Below are 17628 nucleotides of genomic sequence, written 5' to 3'. Positions count from 1 at the left end.
TGTTAACACCATATCTCAAGTTTAAAGAGCTTTATTTTCTAAAATAATCTATTTATTTCTGACATTCAATAAAAATAATAACTTCTGTGTTAGGTAAGGTAAAACCACTGTCAGGGATTTATTAAGTACAATCAGTTTTGTATGTTCATTGTGGATGTCCTTGGGTGGGGTAGAATTGCTGAGAAAATGCTGAGCTGACACACAGGATTAAGCAGGAGTCACAACCAAAACTGGAAAATGACTGGCTTGCTCCACTTGTTTTTAGCCCTCGTAATATAGTAGAGTATGTTACAGATAATACAGTGTGATGTTGTGGTGGTTTGCCAGGTGTGCAGCATCAAATATCACCATAGTTACTCTACTCCTGAAATGAGAAGGATAAAGAAGGTTCTGTAGCCCAAGTTCACACAGACACACAGATGGAGCTCCCCCAAGGATTCCACCTGCACAATACAGGCTGAGGCAACATGGTGCGTTGTACAACACTGAAGTGAGGTTGAATACATGAATAACCGGAACAATAATCGAATCAATTTAGGTGCGCTTCAATAAGGGTTAATCCCATAAGATCCTCTTTTAAAAGTTGCTGACGGATAAAATGCACTGCACAGACATGTTACCGGTTCAACCCTGAGAATTGAATTATCCAATCAAATTTTTGAATATTGATACACATCTGCCCACATCCTGTAATCAGTATTCTTTGTTGAATACAATTCACTTTTGGATATAAATAATATAAATATCAACATTTCTTCTGGACAATGACTGGAAAATGGCTATCCTGAATGGCTTACACAATATATAATATGCATCAAGTGGAGACAGTGCTAGTGGCCTTGCAGAAAGTGCTTAGACTGAGCCAAATCTACAGTGCTCCCTGCAAACGCAAAATAAAAAGTACTCACAAAACACCTCATGTCCTCATTTTGTGTGTTCAACATGCTTAGCCTCTTTTCACACCTCTATTTGAGAAGTTAACCTAAACCAAGAACCCACTGCACAAATATCTTCTACTGACACTGTCAAGGCATCCATACTGGTGGTGTAGAGTTGTGCAGTAGCCCTTGGCTGGGAACAAGAGTGTAGAGTCCCTGGGCCATGCCGACATCATACCAGCGGGACAGGGGAGCATGCAAAAGCAGGTGCGCCATTACACGTGCCTTGGAGTGTTGGAAGTGTGGAGAGTAGCTGTATTACTAGAGCTTCTCTGACCAGCGGTTACTCCTCAGTTGTTTTTGCTTCAACCTTGTAGGGTCTGTGAGCTCCTGCTGATTCATCTAATGAATGAATTGCTGCCTACGACTGACATGCACATGTGCCATCTCACACACAACCAGAAATGAACTGTCTCTGAGGCCTCTGGTGTTCAAAAATCCCACAGACTCAATGGTAGAGTGTGAAGTGGGAGGGTGTCTGGAGGCAGCTGGGGATGTAACTTGGAGATCTAAAACCACATGGTTCTAGCAAAGCAACCAGCATGAATCACAAAAGCTGTATGGTTGCTGGTACGTCAATGCCCGTAGCCCTGATGGAGGTTAAGTTTGGAGAACACAGAGAAGCCATGGAGTTTGGCAGTCCTTTCTTCTACTAAGGGTAGTAGGTATTTGTCAGGTAGGGACAGGCTAATGTTATGTAGGGGCTGATGACTGGACACATGACAGCACTGAAGAAGCTGATAGCCACTTGTTCTGCCCAAGACACATAAAGTTGCTATGTGTAAATGAGGTTTCTCATAAATTACACAGCTTTATGTCGCCTGGCCTTGTGCATCTTTCTTGCAGATCATCTCTTGCAGTAAGAGTTCATTTCAACTGGTGGAGTCACTCATATGTAATATGTCTGTCACAAATTAAGAACAAAAATGCGGCACAATTCATAGATGTAGGTAGATTTACAAATTTTTGAGTGTCTAATGGAAACCATGTATCTCCAAAATGTCAACTTTTCAGAATCTTAGATCAGTAGCCTTGTTTTAACTTGTGTGACTGTGAAGTTTTGAGAAAATACTTTTCACAATGCCTTTCATTGCAATATTTTCATTTTCATCATGTGTTAGGCAACCGCATTGATGTTGTGAATCATTTAAATGTCACTTGTAGAATTTCAGGGCAGGGATAGCTCAAAAGTCCCTTGGGACTCAGATATCCGTCATGAAATACATCTGCGGGACAAAGCCATTCGATTAACAAGACTTTTTGAGACCTACTAAATATTTCCTGTCCTGTTAGTGGTGGCTATGCATAACTATATAGATAAGAACTCATAACAAGAGAGCCTTGCAGACTGTTTAGGACCTCTTGAAATTTGAGTCTCTGGAAGTTTATTTTCATTTTCTCTGAAAGCATTAGCTGTATCCTATCATACATTCTAAGCAATTAATTTCCTGACAGAGCCTTGATTTTTGAATATTTTTAGCACAGATTGCAAACAGAATTTCAATCGAACAGCCTTTTTCACATCCAAGGTTGCCTTTTTGTTGTTAACATTGTAAATTACGTGCAGCAAATGTTCATGATCACTGAACACAAGGAATTCATTGGATGCATCACTAATGTCAGAAATGTACTTTAAGCACATCAGTACAATGAGTCTTTCTTAATTCCTAAACGGTTCTAAATAGAGGACACAGCGCAAGTTATTTATATTCATGTATGAAATTCTATGTGAGCAGCTTATGTTCTACTTAAAAAGCCAAGGAATTCAAAAATATGGGCATTTCACCAAATGCCTCAGTTTTCAGTTGCAATGTACATAATAATGGCGATGATATAATGCATATAATGGAGGAATTGTCAGACCAGTTTCTATGAAATTCAAAATAAGTCATATTTGTTTAATTCACTATATTTTGGATGGGTAGCATAAAAATGTTGAAGCTGAAATGTTTGATTTTAGTGACATAAGAGTATTCATATATGAAAGTATAAAACACATTTTCTGTAACTGTGTATTTTTTTCCCCATCATCAGGATTTTTGTAATTATTAGGACTTGTTGTGTGAATCCAAACACCAGTAAAGTGTACAGTGTTTATTACAGTACAGTACAATATACAAAGTGACAAAATAGAATGTTCTGTGAAATATTTTGTGCACTTCAGCTGCTTACTGGTTTGATTAAAATATAACGTTGTCAGCTTATGAATCTCTATGTTTAACATTCTTAATATGGGTATGAGATGTGCTGCGAGGGAGATATCAGATTTTGTAAGGGGCCTGTGTTATTTATTTGATGACTGCTCACATTTTCAATTTGGGTAAGGTAGTACAGCATGATCAAAAATAGAAAGGCATCTGAAAGTCTGGCTTCATGTGTCGGTAAACATAAACTGATGGCAGAGACTTCCAGAGTGCATATAAAGGGCTCGTTTGCAAAAACAGATACCTCTGTTTGTATTTACTTCCCTTAATTATGTTTTTTTTTTGTGTGTCCCAGGGAATATCAATCAAATTTTATGTTGGTTTATTCATTTTAAGAATGGCTTTTTTTTTTGTTTTTTGCAATTGAACTCATATAAGGTGGTACACTAGGCGTTATATATTATGATTTTCATTGGTAAAGTGTGATTCCTACTTAATCCTAAACTATATGTCCTAACTAACTACATGAGAGATAAAATGGTGTGTATAGCCGGTGGATTCACAATTTATTGCTTGTACCGTAAGTGTTTGAAGAAGCGTTGCTTGATGTATGCACAGATGTTTTACTTTGTTTTCTTACTGTGGTAACAGTGAAATGGTGTTTTGAGAGTCTGTAAGACTTGCTGAAAGCTCTGAAATTGCTTTGGTTCAAAGGAGATGTAGTATGGCAAGTTTAACTAACTGTAAGATGCTGATGCTAAGCAAATATGCAATTATTTGCTTTAAACATCATATTTTTATTAATTGTTTAGTGGAAATGTTGACAGTGTTTATAATCCATCTGTTTGTATTGTAATTCTAACACATCAATAAGAATTAATTGAGGTTCTGAAGGTTAAATTTTGCCTATGATGCTGTTTTCTTCTCTTTCAAGTGTGAAATTGTTGAAAGACGTTTTAAGGTATAACCTGACACTGCTATCACTCATGCTAAAAGCAGCAATGGGGAACACAAAGCAGATGTGCTCTAGAGACTTAACTGGAACTTGCCTTGTGGGTATGAATCAGTATTATTCGGAGGGAAGGAAAAAGTTAATATTCAGCAGCATCTAACTGCTGTGTTGAACACTGTTTGGCTTTTACATACAGAGGAAATAGAGACTAAATAAAACAGACTACATTTTCTTAATTCATGAAGATACTGTTTATTGACAATATTAGAAGACAATTCAACAGTTAGGTCATATTTTATGCACTCTGTCAAAAGGCTCTAAAAGGTTGTTGTCTCTTATTCAGCAGACTCAGACTAGAAAAAAAAGAAAGTAAAATATAGTTATTCAGCATGTATTATGCAGGTTAAGTTTATATGTGAATTTACCATATTAGTCCCTATGCCATCAATGCAAAGTAAATAAATAACGGTACAAAGAATACATTTAGGTTATGGATTGACTCAAACAATCTCATTGAATGTCATGAAGTGCCCACATATTAATTTTCCATAAAATTTGATCACAGAAGTAATTACCTTTCCAGCATCACGGCTCTTGACTCTCAGCTTGTTGACCTGCGACTCAGCAATGTCAGCACGCTCCTGAGCTTCCTCCAGCTCATGCTGGACCTTCCTGAGCCTGGACATGTGAGTGTTGGCCTGCTCCTCCTGTGGAGAGTTTGGAGTTATATTGCCATAGTTAAAAGATAGTTCATAGTGATATTAATATTAGATATCATTAGGTCACATCATGATTGGATATTTGACTTACAGCTTCCTCAGCCTGTCTCTTGTAAGATTTGACTTTGAGCTGCAGCTTATCCACCAGATCCTGAAGTCTGGTCACATTCTTCTTGTCCTCCTCAGTCTATACAAATTAAGAATTGTTACCGATGAAGTATAGAGACAAAATCAAGACGTCAAAAATGTTCTGTAGTTTTTAGTTAAATAAATTATCACCTGGTAGGTCAGCTCCTTCACTCTCCTCTCATATTTGCGGACTCCTTTCACAGCATCAGCTCCACGTCTCTGCTCTCCTTCAACTTCAGACTCCAGCTCACGCACCTGAGATAGACAATAAATAATTAATTAAAAATGTGAGTACTGAGAACGACTGAATTATTTATCTCATTGAAAGTGCAAATGCAAATATTATCATCAATTAAAGCATATACAGTTCATACCCTGGACTCCAGTTTCTGGAGCTGCTTCTTGCCACCCTTCATGGCGAGGTTCTCAGCCTCATCCAGACGGTGCTGCAGGTCTTTGACCGTGACCTCCAGGTTCTTCTTCATCCTTTCCAGGTGAGCACTGGTGTCCTGCTCCTTCTTCAGCTCCTCAGCCATCATGGCAGCCTGAAATGATGGGCAGTTTGGAATTTGAATTTTAAGTCTTGACATTAAACGTCAAGTGTGAACAAGTATTTGGTGGAGTAGCATTTTACATAAAAAAGAAGACTCACATCAGTGATAGCCTTTTTGGCTTTATCCTCAGCATTTCTTGCTTCCTGAACAGCATCATCCACTTCACCCTGAACCTGGACAAGGTCAGACTCCAGCTTCTTCTTGGTGTTCATAAGGCTGGTGTTCTGTATATTGAGCAAGATAGGACAATGTTTTTTGGGTATATGTCTCACACCTTTGATGGGATATAATTCTGGTGAAATCAGGAAAACAAACCTGAGAGTGAAGCAGTCCGACACGCTCACTAGCATCAACCAACTCCTGCTCAGCCACTTTGCGTCCTCTCTCTGTCTGCTCCAGAGCGGCTCTCAGCTCTTCAATCTCAGCCAGCATCAGGCCGTTTCTACGCTCCACCATGGCAACCTGCTCCTTCATGTCCTCCTGTCCTCTGACAGCATCATCAAGGTGTAGTTGGGCATCCTGATAACATAAAAATAAAGAGTTATTCTTGACTTTCTTTACTCTGATTTTTGCAATTGTACAGAACTCACCTTGAGTTGTCCCTGGACATTCCTCAGTTGTTTCTGGGACTCAGCAGCCTGCCTGTTGGCATGGCTCAGCTGAATCTCCATCTCATTCAGGTCGCCCTCCATCTTCTTCTTGACTCTCAGGGCATCATTCCTGCTCCTGACCTCAGCATCGAGAGTGCTCTGCATGGAGTCCATGATCCTCTGGCTGTTCCTCTTGATCTGCTCCATCTCCTCGTCCTTCTCTGCCAGCTTCCTGTCAACCTCACCTTTGATCTGGTTGAGCTCAAGCTGAACGCGGAGAATCTTGGCCTCCTCATGCTCCAGTGTACCCTTAAAAAGTCACAAACATAACAAAAGTTACTTTTTACAGAATCAAAATCAAAATAAATACATATTTACATTTCAACTTTGTATTTTATCATGTGAGAGGTCCAGTATTGTAATCAGAACTTTCTTAACCTCAGCTTCCTCCAGTGCTGACTGAATTTCAGATTTCTCAGTCTCCACAGTCTTCTTGGATTTCTCCAGCTCATGGATACTCTTTCCAGTCTCACCGATCTGTTCAGTCAGGTCAGATATCTCCTCTAAAGGGGAGGGGGGGATTACATTACCATTCCTCAGTGAAACATATTTTGAAAGGAATATTTTTTCTTTAAATTGACACTAGGCAAACCAAGGATAAAGTCAAATTCAAAATGTATGAGTGGCTCCTCATTTGTGCGTTTGTTTGTGCAAAAAACAAAGTTAAGGTTCATAAACTACTCTTGTGAAGGTCAGAAAACAATGCACACAAGTGGCATGTTTAATTTTAGTGAGATTGACATACGCTGCAGGTTCTTGTTCTCTCTCTTCATGGTCTCCAGATGATCCAGAGCCTCCTCATAAGAGTTCTTCATCTTGAACAGCTCAGTGCTGAGAGAGCGAGCCTCCTTCTGAGCTCCTTCCAGCTCAGCCTGGCCCTCCTCATACTTCTGTTTCCATTCTGCCAGGACCTAGAATTGCATAGGTTGATGAAAACTATCACTCAGACAAAATTATGTAGTTAATGTTATTGTCATGGCCTTGTGTTGAGCCTTGCTTTGTTTTCCACTATAACCACTCACCTTATCAAAGTTCCTCTGCTTCTTGTCAAGGTTGGCAGCCAGAGCATTTGCTCTCTCCACATCAATCATGAGGTCCTCAACCTCACCCTGCAGCCTCTGCTTGGTCTTCTCCAAAGAGGCGCACTTGGAGTTCACAGCCTCAATGGATTCCTCAGCATCCTGCAGACGCTGGGCAAGCTTTTTCCTGTAGTGAAGAAGAATTTGCTTGTGTTTAACTGTACAAGAAGAAAGCAAAATGTGATTTATTAATGAAAAAGTAGAAAGGCTTATATACTTTGCCTCCTCCAGCTCCTCAGTGCGCTGGATAGCATCGGTCTCATATTTGGATCTCCATTGAGCCACCTCACTGTTGGCCTTGGACATTCCTCTCTGCAGCTCAGCCTTGGCCTCCTGCTCCTCCTCAAACTGCTCTCTGAGCAGATCACAATCATGGCGGGCTGATTGAACAGAATGGGCCAGGGCGTTCTTGGCCTATTGAAAATGTCAAAACATTAGTAATTTACCTGTGATGCAGACAAAGAAAGTGCAAATAAGTACTTTTCAAGTTGCAACATTTTGTCATATTTGCTATGTAGCACTTAGTAATGCTGAGCTTTTTAATGGAAAGATTTCATTTAGTGATAATACCAATACGTGTAGTACTTAGTTGTGATTTTTAAACCCTTATGACACAATTAGAGCATGTATTATTGTACATACTTTTTAGCATATTTGAAAATGAGAACTCAATTCAGCCCGAGGACATGTAACCTTCTCATACCTTCACTTCCTCCTCAACGTGCCTCTTCAACTCCTCAATCTGCTGAGTGAAGGCCTGCTTTCCCCTGGTGAGCTGGGAAACAAGAGCTTCCTTCTCCTCAAGCTGACGAGAAAACTCACCTGAATGACAATGTGTTAATGTATTATTTATCAAAATGATCATTACTGGTTTCCATTACTAGTTTTTAATACAGATGATTCACCATTCTCTGTCTGCAGTCTGGCCTTCTGTCCATTAACATCATTCAGCTGGCGAACATTCTCATCATTTTTGGCTTTGAGTTCACTCAACTGGTCCTCAAGAGTTCTGCACATTTTCTCCAAGTTGCCCTGTAAACAACAAAATATTATGCAACATGAAATTCAGCGATGCAAATGTTGAGTACTTCTCTGTCTATCAGGACATTATAGCCATTGTTATACTCAGTGACAACTTAAACACAGGTGTGACGAATGCTTTACTTTTATAGTCATATTAATTATTCTAACTGATGTATATCTGCTTTTGTTTTCCTGAGATGTCAAAAGAGGGAAAGGCAACACTTATAAACAACCCACTCACCTTGGCCTTAGCAACAGCTTCCATGTTGCTGGAGAGGTCATCAATCTCCATCTTGTACTCGCTCTTCTCCTTCTCCAGCTTCTGCTTGACACGCTGGAGGTTGTCGATCTGCTCTCCCAGCTCTGCAACACTGTCAGCCTGCTTCTTGCGGAGGGCTGATGCGGTAGCTTCATGCTGCAGGGTTGACTCCTCAAGATCACGACGCAGCTTCTGGAACTCAGCCTCACGCTTCTTGTTCATCTCAATTTGAGCAGCTGTTGCTCCACCAGCTTCTTCAAGCCTCTCACTGATCTCCTCAAGCTCCCTGGAGAGGTCAGCCCTCTGCTTCTCAACCTTAGCACGAGCAGCCCTCTCAGCCTCAATCTCCTCTTCCAGCTCCTCAATTCGAGCCTGGATTTGATGAAAGAAAGTGTATTAATGGGAATCTAATTTGTTGTTTTTGATTTACTGAGTCTGCTTTTCAATAATCTAATACTGTAGATTGAATATGTCACCTGGAGTTCCTTGATCTTCTTCTGGAGCTGAGCACCAAGAGACTGTTCATCCTCAATCTTGCTGAGGAGCTGGCTGATCTCAAAGTCTTTCCTTGATTAAGATACAAAGGCAGTTTTAACCATTGTTGAAGTGTAATGTGTGAGATGTTGAAAAGAATATTAATTACCCAAAACATGCAAAACCCTTACTTCTTGATTTTCTCATCAGATTGCTGTTTGTCATTCTCCAGATCCATTATGGATTCCTGGGCCAGTTTCAGGTCTCCTTCAAGCTTCCTCTTGGCTCTCTCAAGGTCCATACGGAGCTTCTTCTCTTGCTCCAGTGATCCTTCAAGCTATCACATCAGTGTTCATGATAGCAGATTTGAGACATTTAAAAGACAGAGCATCAATACCAATAATCAAGCTTTTAAGATAATGTTGACCGGATGCATTTTGTTTTGAATCATGGAATGCCATTTAAAACACAAGCTACTTGGGAAAAGAAACACACTTTTAAAACAATCGTTTTCTTACATCATCCACTTGCTGCTCCAGCTTTGTCTTGGCCTTGGTCAGAGTGTTGACTTTGTCTTCCTCTGCCTGGAGATCATCAAGTGTTTGCTGGTGGGCCTCTTGGAGGGCTTTCTTCTCCTTGGTTAACTTGGCAATGGCCTCATCTTGAGATGCCATTTCCTCTGTCAGGTTTTTCACCTAAAATGATGTGAAAGGTGCATTATTCCATCCCACTATATCCATGAGTCTATGTTTAAAAGAATGTAGGTTTAAAATCAGTTGTACCTTGTTTTCTGTAGCATGTTTCTCCTTCTCCACTTTAGCCAAGGTGAGCTCCAAGTCATCAATGTCTTTCTTCAGCTCAGAGCATTCATCCTCCAGCTTCCTCTTCTTGGCAGTCAGCTCAGCATTGATTTCCTCTTCATCCTCCAGTCTCTCAGTTGTCTCTTTGAGTTTGGCCTCAAGTTGGATCTTGCTCTTAATGAGCCCTTCACACCTTTCCTCAGCATCGGAGAGGTTCTCAACTTCCTATAGTGCATTTTGAACATATAATAATTTAGGTAGTTTGTTATTGTCTTTGTTAAAGATTTTAACATCCATTGGTTTTAGATGACATTGAAGGTATGTGGTAGATATCTGAAAATGTGAGCAATAGTGTTCAGTGATCAGTGAAGTGTATGTGTCATAGAATCACACATCCTTTTATTTCCTACTCACAGCTGCCACTTGGAGTTGCAGGTCATTCTTTTCCTGCAGCAAGGAAACCATCTTTTCCTCCAGTTCCTTCTTCTTGGCCAGGGCAGCAGCCAGGTCTGATTGCATCTTGTCATAGTTCTCCTTCATCTGCTGCAGCTCCTTCTCAGTCTCAGCGCTCTTCAGAAGAGGCTTGATCTTGAAGTACACTTTCAGCCATGGCCAGTTCTTCACATTCATGAATGACCGGATATTGTATTGGATTGTATAGATAGATTCTCTATAAAATGAATATAAACAAAACTGCACTTTTATTGTGATGGGTATTTTAAAACTGGGGAGGAGTACAATATAATATCTGGACATTATTAAATTGGACAGAATAATTAAGCATGAGAATCCTACCTCCTCTCCATCATCTTAACAAACTCCTTCCTCATGACATATCCTCTGCAGAGAGCCTGAGTCATGGTCACCAGCTCAGCCAGTTTCTCATCTCTCATCTCCTCCAGGGTACCCAGCAGACCAGCTTTGAAGAACACCTGTGTTGTCAGGTGAGGGAAAGTATTCAGCACACATGGATACAAGAGGACGACTAAATTTGTTAATATTGTCTGTAATGGTGAACCTTTGTGTGTCCAAACTTGTACTGAGTGTGGTCCACATCAATGGATCCCAGCAGCTTCTCAGAAGCTTTCTTGTTGTCAATGAACTGTCCCTCAGGGATGACGCTGGCATTCAATACTTTGTATCTACAAAAGAAAATGGTGTTGTTACTTATATTTACCTCCCATCTTCTCCTGGTGTTTGCCATCACACTACCTGTCCTGAAATCAGGTTGTCTTGCCTATAATTAAAACTGTAGTCACCTCTGCTTGAAGTCACCGTAGAGGATTCTGCTGGGGAAGCCCTTTCTGCAGATTCTGATGCCTTCCAGCACACCGTTACACCTCAGCTGGTGGATGACCAAGAAGTTCTCCATCAGACCTGCAAATTGCACACTTATTGTTTAAAAACACCTCTTTACATGACCATGTTACACATAGTGCACTGCACAAAACTGGGTAATGCAATTCTGACCTGGGGTCTTTGTCTCATTGGGAATCAGGCAGCGGACAAAATGAGGGTGAGTGCTCCTCAAGTTGGTCATCAGCTTGCCCAAGTTCTCCTGTGGATCAGCATTATAAGATAATAGGTCATCAGGGTTTTAATGAAAATAATGAGGTTTTTAATTGTTATTCAAAAATATGAAAAATACATACTCTGAAAAGAGCAGACACAGTCTGGAAGGAACCACCCTTCTTCTTGCCACCCTTCTTACCACCACCACCACCAGCAGCCTCTGGTTTGCAAAACATTAAATTTCATGAATGCAACTGAATAAATAACACTGACATGGAATATGGATTTGAATTTACAATTCACATGACTATATTACCACAGAGTAGTTATGAGCATCCTACCATGCCTGACTCGTCACTATAAACGTACTCTCTCCTACATCTCCCATTACATCACAAACTGCATTTTCTGATAAGCTGCCAATAGCTAAAAAAGATAGGGTAGCAATGATATTGCTAACTATCTTCAAAAGTAGAACAGTTAGGCAGGTTAAAGCATCTGTTCTGGATACACAGAGTTTCTGAAATCCTCTGCTCACTCGTATTTCTTACCCTCAGCTCCAGCATGGGTTGCATACAGCATAGCCAGCAGTTTGTTTGAAGCCTTCTGGTAGAGCTGAACAACTGAGTCATTCAGGGGGTCCTTGTTCTTGTCCAGCCAGCCAGTGATATTGTAGTCCACTGTACCAGCATAGTGAACCAGGGAGAAGTGAGCTTCAGCCTTGCCCTTTCCAGGCTTTGGTTTCTCAAAGGCCTTGGTCTTGCCAAGATGCTGATCATGCAGCTTGTTCTTGAAAGTTGTGTCAGAGGCCTTGGGGAACATGCACTCCTCTTCAAGGATGGAGAAGATGCCCATTGGCTGAGAAGAAATTACATCATATTACAGGAAATGAACAATTTAGCATGCACTCAGAAAACAGTATTTTAGTTGTACCTGAAAGATTTGTCTTACCTTCTCAATAAGCTCAATGCAGGCAGCCAAGTCCATACCAAAGTCAATGAACTCCCAATCAATGCCTTCTTTCTTGTACTCCTCTTGCTCCAGAACAAACATGTGGTGGTTGAAGAACTGTTGCAGTTTCTCATTGGTGAAGTTGATGCACAGCTGCTCCAAGCTGTTGAACTGTGATTGCAGAAAAGTATTTAAAATTTCATGGAAAATAACATTGAACTGGAACTTGAAACCGCTCAGATGTCTTTCAACAACTCACATCAAAGATCTCAAATCCAGCGATATCCAACACTCCAATGAAGAACTGTCTTGGCTGCTTTGTGTCCAGCATCTCATTGATACGGATCACCATCCACAAGAACATTTTCTCATAGATGGACTTGCACAGAGCACTGACAGAATTGTTGACCTAGAAATAAGGATTTTGGTGTGAACATTTCTCAGAATATTATACTCATATTAAAGTGCAAATATGTCCCAAATTTGATTTTTTTTTTTATCAATCGTAGCATTTCTTCTTCTTCTTCTACTTTTTTTTTTTTTTTACCTGTGGCACGGTCTGACCTTTGGTGACCATCTCATTTCCGACCTTGACCCTTGGGTAGCACAGAGCTTTCAGCATATCAGCTGAATTCAGGCCCAGGAGGTAGGCGATTTTATCAGCCACTGATGAAGAGAAACACAAGAGGTATTAAATACACATTAACTTGTGTAGTATTTTGTACACCAGAAAACCTGTATGATGAGAATGTATTATTTCATCAATTACCCTCAGTGCCATCAGGTTCAGCCTGCTCCTCACGCTGCTTCTGCTTGAATTTCATGTTGCCATGATGCATCACAGCTCCAGTCAGTTTGTAGATGCCTAATTTCTCCTCAGCACTGAAACCCAAGATGTCAATTGCACTCTGCAACGTAAATGGAACAAAGTTATTGCCATGTGAAACATTTTCTCCTGCATATAATCTGTGTAACTAAATTGTTTTCTTACATCTGTTGCATCAAACTCCTCCACATCATTGATGCTTTTGACAGTGATTTCACCCTGACTGATCATTGGGTAGTCATAGGGGTTGGTGGTGATCAGAAGAGCCTCTAGAGGAGGACAATAGAAATGCATATTGCTTTTTTTAATATATATATTTTCTTCTGTCTAAATTTCTACCTTAAATTAATGTAATAACATACCCAGGAGCTCAGGCCTGTGGCCAGTCATCAACTGATAGAAGATATGGTAGCTCCTCTCAGCAGACAACTGGAAGGTGACACGGGACTTCTCCAGCAGATCTAAGAATAACAAGTTAAACCAAAAACTTTGAGGTAACCTTCTTCCATTGAAATGTATTACTTTATCAGAGACCAGATTTTTCCTGAGATAAATCTTGACCCACGCCATTGTTGAAACTTACATGTTTCAATATCAGCTGAAGCCAGCTTGCCAGAAGAGCCAAAGTGGATCCTGATGAATTTACCCTAGTCAGCCAGATCATAAATAATATCAGTTTTTGTAATTTAGCAACAAAAATGTATCAAGATGTTTCCTCTATTACTTACAAAACGAGAGGAGTTGTCATTCCTCACAGTCTTGGCATTACCATAGGCCTCCAGCAGAGGGTTGGCTGCAACGATCTGGTCCTCAAGGGAGCCCTGAAAGAGAAGAATGGAGTTGCATTAGCTGCACATCTAAATCACATTTCCTATGACAGTTTTATCTTTTTGATAACCAATTTTACCTGAATTTTGCCAGCAGTTGCCTCAGCCTTCTTTGATCCAAAAGCTGCAATTGTTGCAAAGTACTGGATGACACGCTTGGTGTTGACAGTCTTTCCTGCACCAGATTCTCCACTGGGGTATGAGAGACACATTATCAAGATTCTGCTTCATTATCATAAAGTTTGTAAAGATTTAGTACATTTTATTTTTACTCACGTAATCAGGACAGACTGGTTCTCACGATCTGAAATACAAACATAAATGCCTCAGATGAGTTCTATTTTTATCGTTCCTTCAGTAAGCTTTCGTTGAAGTTGAATTCTACCTCTACATTAGTAACATCGGTCTTACCAGTGAGCATGAACTGATAAGCATTGTCAGAGATGGAGAAGATGTGGGGTGGAGCCTCAATCCTCTTCTTGCCTCTGTATGCTGCTACACATGTAGCATCATACACGGGAAGCCACTTGTATGGATTCACGACAACACAAAACAGCCCAGAGTAGGTCTGTAATAGTAGAGATCATAAATGTAGTTACCAGTAGGATACACATAAATACATTGCATGGACACATTGTATTAGTATTATGGAAACTCACGTAGATCATCCATGATGCATAACGCTCTTTGAGGTTATACAGCACACAAGGCTCATTGAGGTGGGTCATCATGGCCATGTCCTCAATTTTGTCATACTTTGGAGGGTTCCTGGGATGGATGTCATCCTCTTTTACAGTGATACTCTGAATAGTAAATATAGTAAAACACTTTTACTTAAAAATAATTTCAAGTAAAGTGTTCTTCAGATTGATGCCATTGTTGTTCACAGTGTCAGTTTGAACTTAATATACAACGATAAATTAATAGTTCATTAAATGTTTAACAAGACGTCCTTTCAATTAAATGTTACTGTTTTCTCCCCCTCTTGGAAGGGGTCTTACATGGAACTCAACTGTGTAGTTTTGCTGAAAAACAGGAAATAATGAATCACGTACCTTTCCATTGTCTGCATCCACTGTGGCTTTGCCACCCTCTCTCTTCACAAGTTTACCCTTGACATACATCTCATCTGGATCAACCACAAAATAAGATGTTTTGGCATCAAAAGGAGCGGTTTGTGCCTCAATCCTCTCCTTCTCTGGCTTCCGGAGGTAGACAGCCGCAGGGCCATAGGCCGCCATCTCCGCGTCTGTACTCATGGTGGCACTTTAGCGGAGACTGAAAACATAAAGAATCCACAATACTGTTAACATATCAACATGATATGGCTTTGGTCTTCTATCCTGTTGATGGTAGACATTTCATATTTTTTTCTAGCAACATCTTTTACCTGAGCTTGTCCGAGCTTTACCGAAAAAGTTGTACAGTCTCTGGTGCAGTCCCAAGATGCTATAAAAAGATAATTAAACATGAGTGTGTTTTGCTTTGTTTCTCTAATTTCAAATTTTAGTTGTGGAAATTCAGTCAATTTGAGTGAGTCTGGGTTGAGTCAGTTCAATACTCTTCCATCCCCTCAATTCCCCTCTGAACCAGAGAAATATAGTATCATGATCATTTACAATAAATGTGATGAGGCAGGGTGTGTATTAGATGTCAATACAAACTAATTAATTGTGGGTGTTTTTTGGAAGAAACTATTTTAAGAGTGTAGTTAAGAGTGTATCAAAAAATGTTTTAGAATGATGTCCACTGAAAGCTATTACCAAGTTTACCAAGTTTACCTTGAGAAAGAATTGTGGACAATGTGCACAAGGAATTACTGACTGATCAATAAGAGTACAATCTGAGGTCACAGTGAACACACTCACCTGTGTTGGAGCCTATCAGTTAAAGCAGAAGTCCAGAGCTGCCACTTTTATAGAGGGCGGGAGTGCCTGGTCAGCAGCAGTCCCTCACTCAGTTTGGTCATGGCCTCTTTTTACTGCGATGCTTATTTTGTGGCAGTGATGTTTAAGGAGATGGTTTGCATAATTCCTTGTACTACAATTTAAAAAAATAATAAACAATACATTGTAATGTTACTATACTAATTGATTTTTTAGATAGCACCTTTGGATGTGACCAACACAATGCAGGTGTTAAAATTTAAGATATGAATTAATGCTCTCACAAGTGAAGAAGTGTGAACACTGCCTCTCGACTGTAACAGAAGAGGAACTGCAGTACTGAGCAAAGAGTTGCTGAAAGGCACTTAGACACACGTTGAATGTTCAAACATTAAAACATTCAAGTAAACCAAATAAGGCTTCAGAGTCTGCATAATTATTGTAGAAATTACAAGCTTGCTGCTCAAAAGTTGATTCTTTACTGCATCCAAATGCAGGCATGGAAGTGATGGCCAAATTTTATCAATTAATTTAACAGTGCAGAATATGGTTTGTGTACAATTCCAATCATTATACTTCTGAATTTAAAGGACATTGGAACATGCTGTGAACATGAATCTTTTTTTAAAATTAATGGGCAGCTTTGGGGGTTGGTTTTGGAAAGTCTTCCAAATTCCACTGGTATTCAATTGCAGGACACTTGCACATTTGAGATCTCTTAAAGTTCACCCCTAAATGACATTAATATGAGACTGCTGTCAACACATGTTAATTAAATAATGATATTCATTCTTAATATAAATTTAAAAACTCTACTCATATCTAAACCATTAAGTGTATGGTTATGCTCTATTTGATCTTATGGATCAAAAAGCACATTATTAATAGTTTATTGTGCTATGTCAGATGCTTGGGTAGTGCTTAGTTTTGGAGACAACCCCAAATGTTTGTAGTCTACAATTACACGACACTGACAATCTCATATTCCTACAACAAAATTAAAGAGGGGTTACTATCCATATAAGTTCAATCATCTGTTAGTGAACTCCTTAAATGGACATGAAAACAGTTGGCAACTCATTTGAGATCAGGCCCAAAATAAGTTCCACACAAGGCAAAATGAACTTCATCCAGTTGCTACATTTGATACTACGGGGATGACCTCTGTTGAAGAAGTGCCCTGGCAAATCTTATGCCTATTATGCCATTTCTGAGTCAAACTGGCAAAGCACAGAAAACCTAAATATGTAAACACTTAATCAGAAAGTGAGTGAACAGTTTTCGCATCTTTTTTCTTAACTTGTTTTGACTTCTTTTGAGTTGGCTCTTGATTTTAGCAGATGGTGTGAGGATTTAAAGCATCCAAGAGACCAACACAAGCATTTCCCGCCACTCTTTATAGCTTCTTTGCTCCTGATGCTTATTGCATCAGCTCATTACTTCAAAATTATTCTTTATATCTCTAAGATTTGACATACAGTGTGTTGTGCTATATGTACTGGTGCAACAATATGTGTGTGTGTGTGTGTGTGTGTGTGTGTGTGTGTGTGTGTGTGTGTGTGTGTGTGTGTGTGTTTGTGTTTGCGTGTGTGGAGAGATTTCAACTGTTTGCGAGGGCAACTACCCCACAGTCTTTGTGTCTTGTTTGTCATTTTTGTGTCTTGTTTGACATTGCCCCATAGTGGCAGCTGAAAAGAATGAATTGCAAGTTCATTTTGAGTTTGTTATGTTTGTAATAGGACTCTAATCTATATGTTATTTGTACAAAACACATGTTCATTACTTGGATTCATGAGTTGTATATGTTGTTCCTTTGACATGTTGGATTCTGCTATGGAAAGAAGTCCACCGGAGACCTCGTTCAACGCTAAGATGTCAAGTCAAGACAGTACAAAGACTTGCATG

General features: G+C 39.8%; 1 protein-coding gene across 1 annotated transcript; it reads right to left on the bottom strand.

Moving 5' to 3' along the window:
- Positions 1-4264: 4264 nt before the first annotated feature.
- On the bottom strand, positions 4265-15717 carry LOC121620262 (myosin heavy chain, fast skeletal muscle-like). Its single transcript, XM_041956244.1, has 41 exons — positions 15706-15717; positions 15228-15286; positions 14893-15115; positions 14497-14640; positions 14249-14405; positions 14114-14141; positions 13918-14029; positions 13739-13831; positions 13594-13657; positions 13373-13471; positions 13176-13279; positions 12954-13092; positions 12732-12850; positions 12444-12593; positions 12185-12355; positions 11785-12091; positions 11374-11453; positions 11192-11279; positions 10981-11098; positions 10740-10863; positions 10517-10653; positions 10136-10391; positions 9704-9946; positions 9440-9616; positions 9113-9258; positions 8924-9014; positions 8430-8819; positions 8071-8197; positions 7869-7987; positions 7383-7579; positions 7109-7292; positions 6832-6997; positions 6465-6589; positions 6027-6335; positions 5752-5955; positions 5535-5660; positions 5257-5427; positions 5033-5137; positions 4845-4940; positions 4610-4741; positions 4265-4387 (listed from the first exon to the last, which is right to left on the bottom strand). The coding sequence occupies exons 3-41, from the start codon at positions 15094-15096 to the stop codon at positions 4370-4372; spliced, it is 5820 nt and encodes a 1939-aa protein (XP_041812178.1). The 5' UTR covers positions 15097-15115; positions 15228-15286; positions 15706-15717; the 3' UTR covers positions 4265-4369.
- Between the last annotated feature and the right edge of the window lie 1911 nt (positions 15718-17628).

Source organism: Chelmon rostratus, chromosome 17 (genome assembly GCF_017976325.1).
Source record: "Chelmon rostratus isolate fCheRos1 chromosome 17, fCheRos1.pri, whole genome shotgun sequence".
In the NCBI taxonomy this organism is placed as follows: Eukaryota; Metazoa; Chordata; class Actinopteri; order Chaetodontiformes; family Chaetodontidae; genus Chelmon; species Chelmon rostratus.
The sequence above is the reverse complement of the archived record's forward strand: the minus strand, read 5'-3'. Positions and strand labels throughout refer to the sequence as shown.

Bases quoted from the DNA above. Each gene is read 5' to 3' on its own strand.
- LOC121620262 (XM_041956244.1), bottom strand. From the start codon at position 15,096: ATGAGTACAGACGCGGAGATGGCGGCCTATGGCCCTGCGGCTGTCTAC. The intron at 11,280-11,373 runs GTATGTATTTTT...GCTGATCCACAG, and splicing joins CTGTGTCTGCTCTTTTCAGA to GAGAACTTGGGCAAGCTGAT. The intron at 8,820-8,923 runs GTGACATATTCA...CATCAAATCCAG, and splicing joins AGAAGATCAAGGAACTCCAG to GCTCGAATTGAGGAGCTGGA.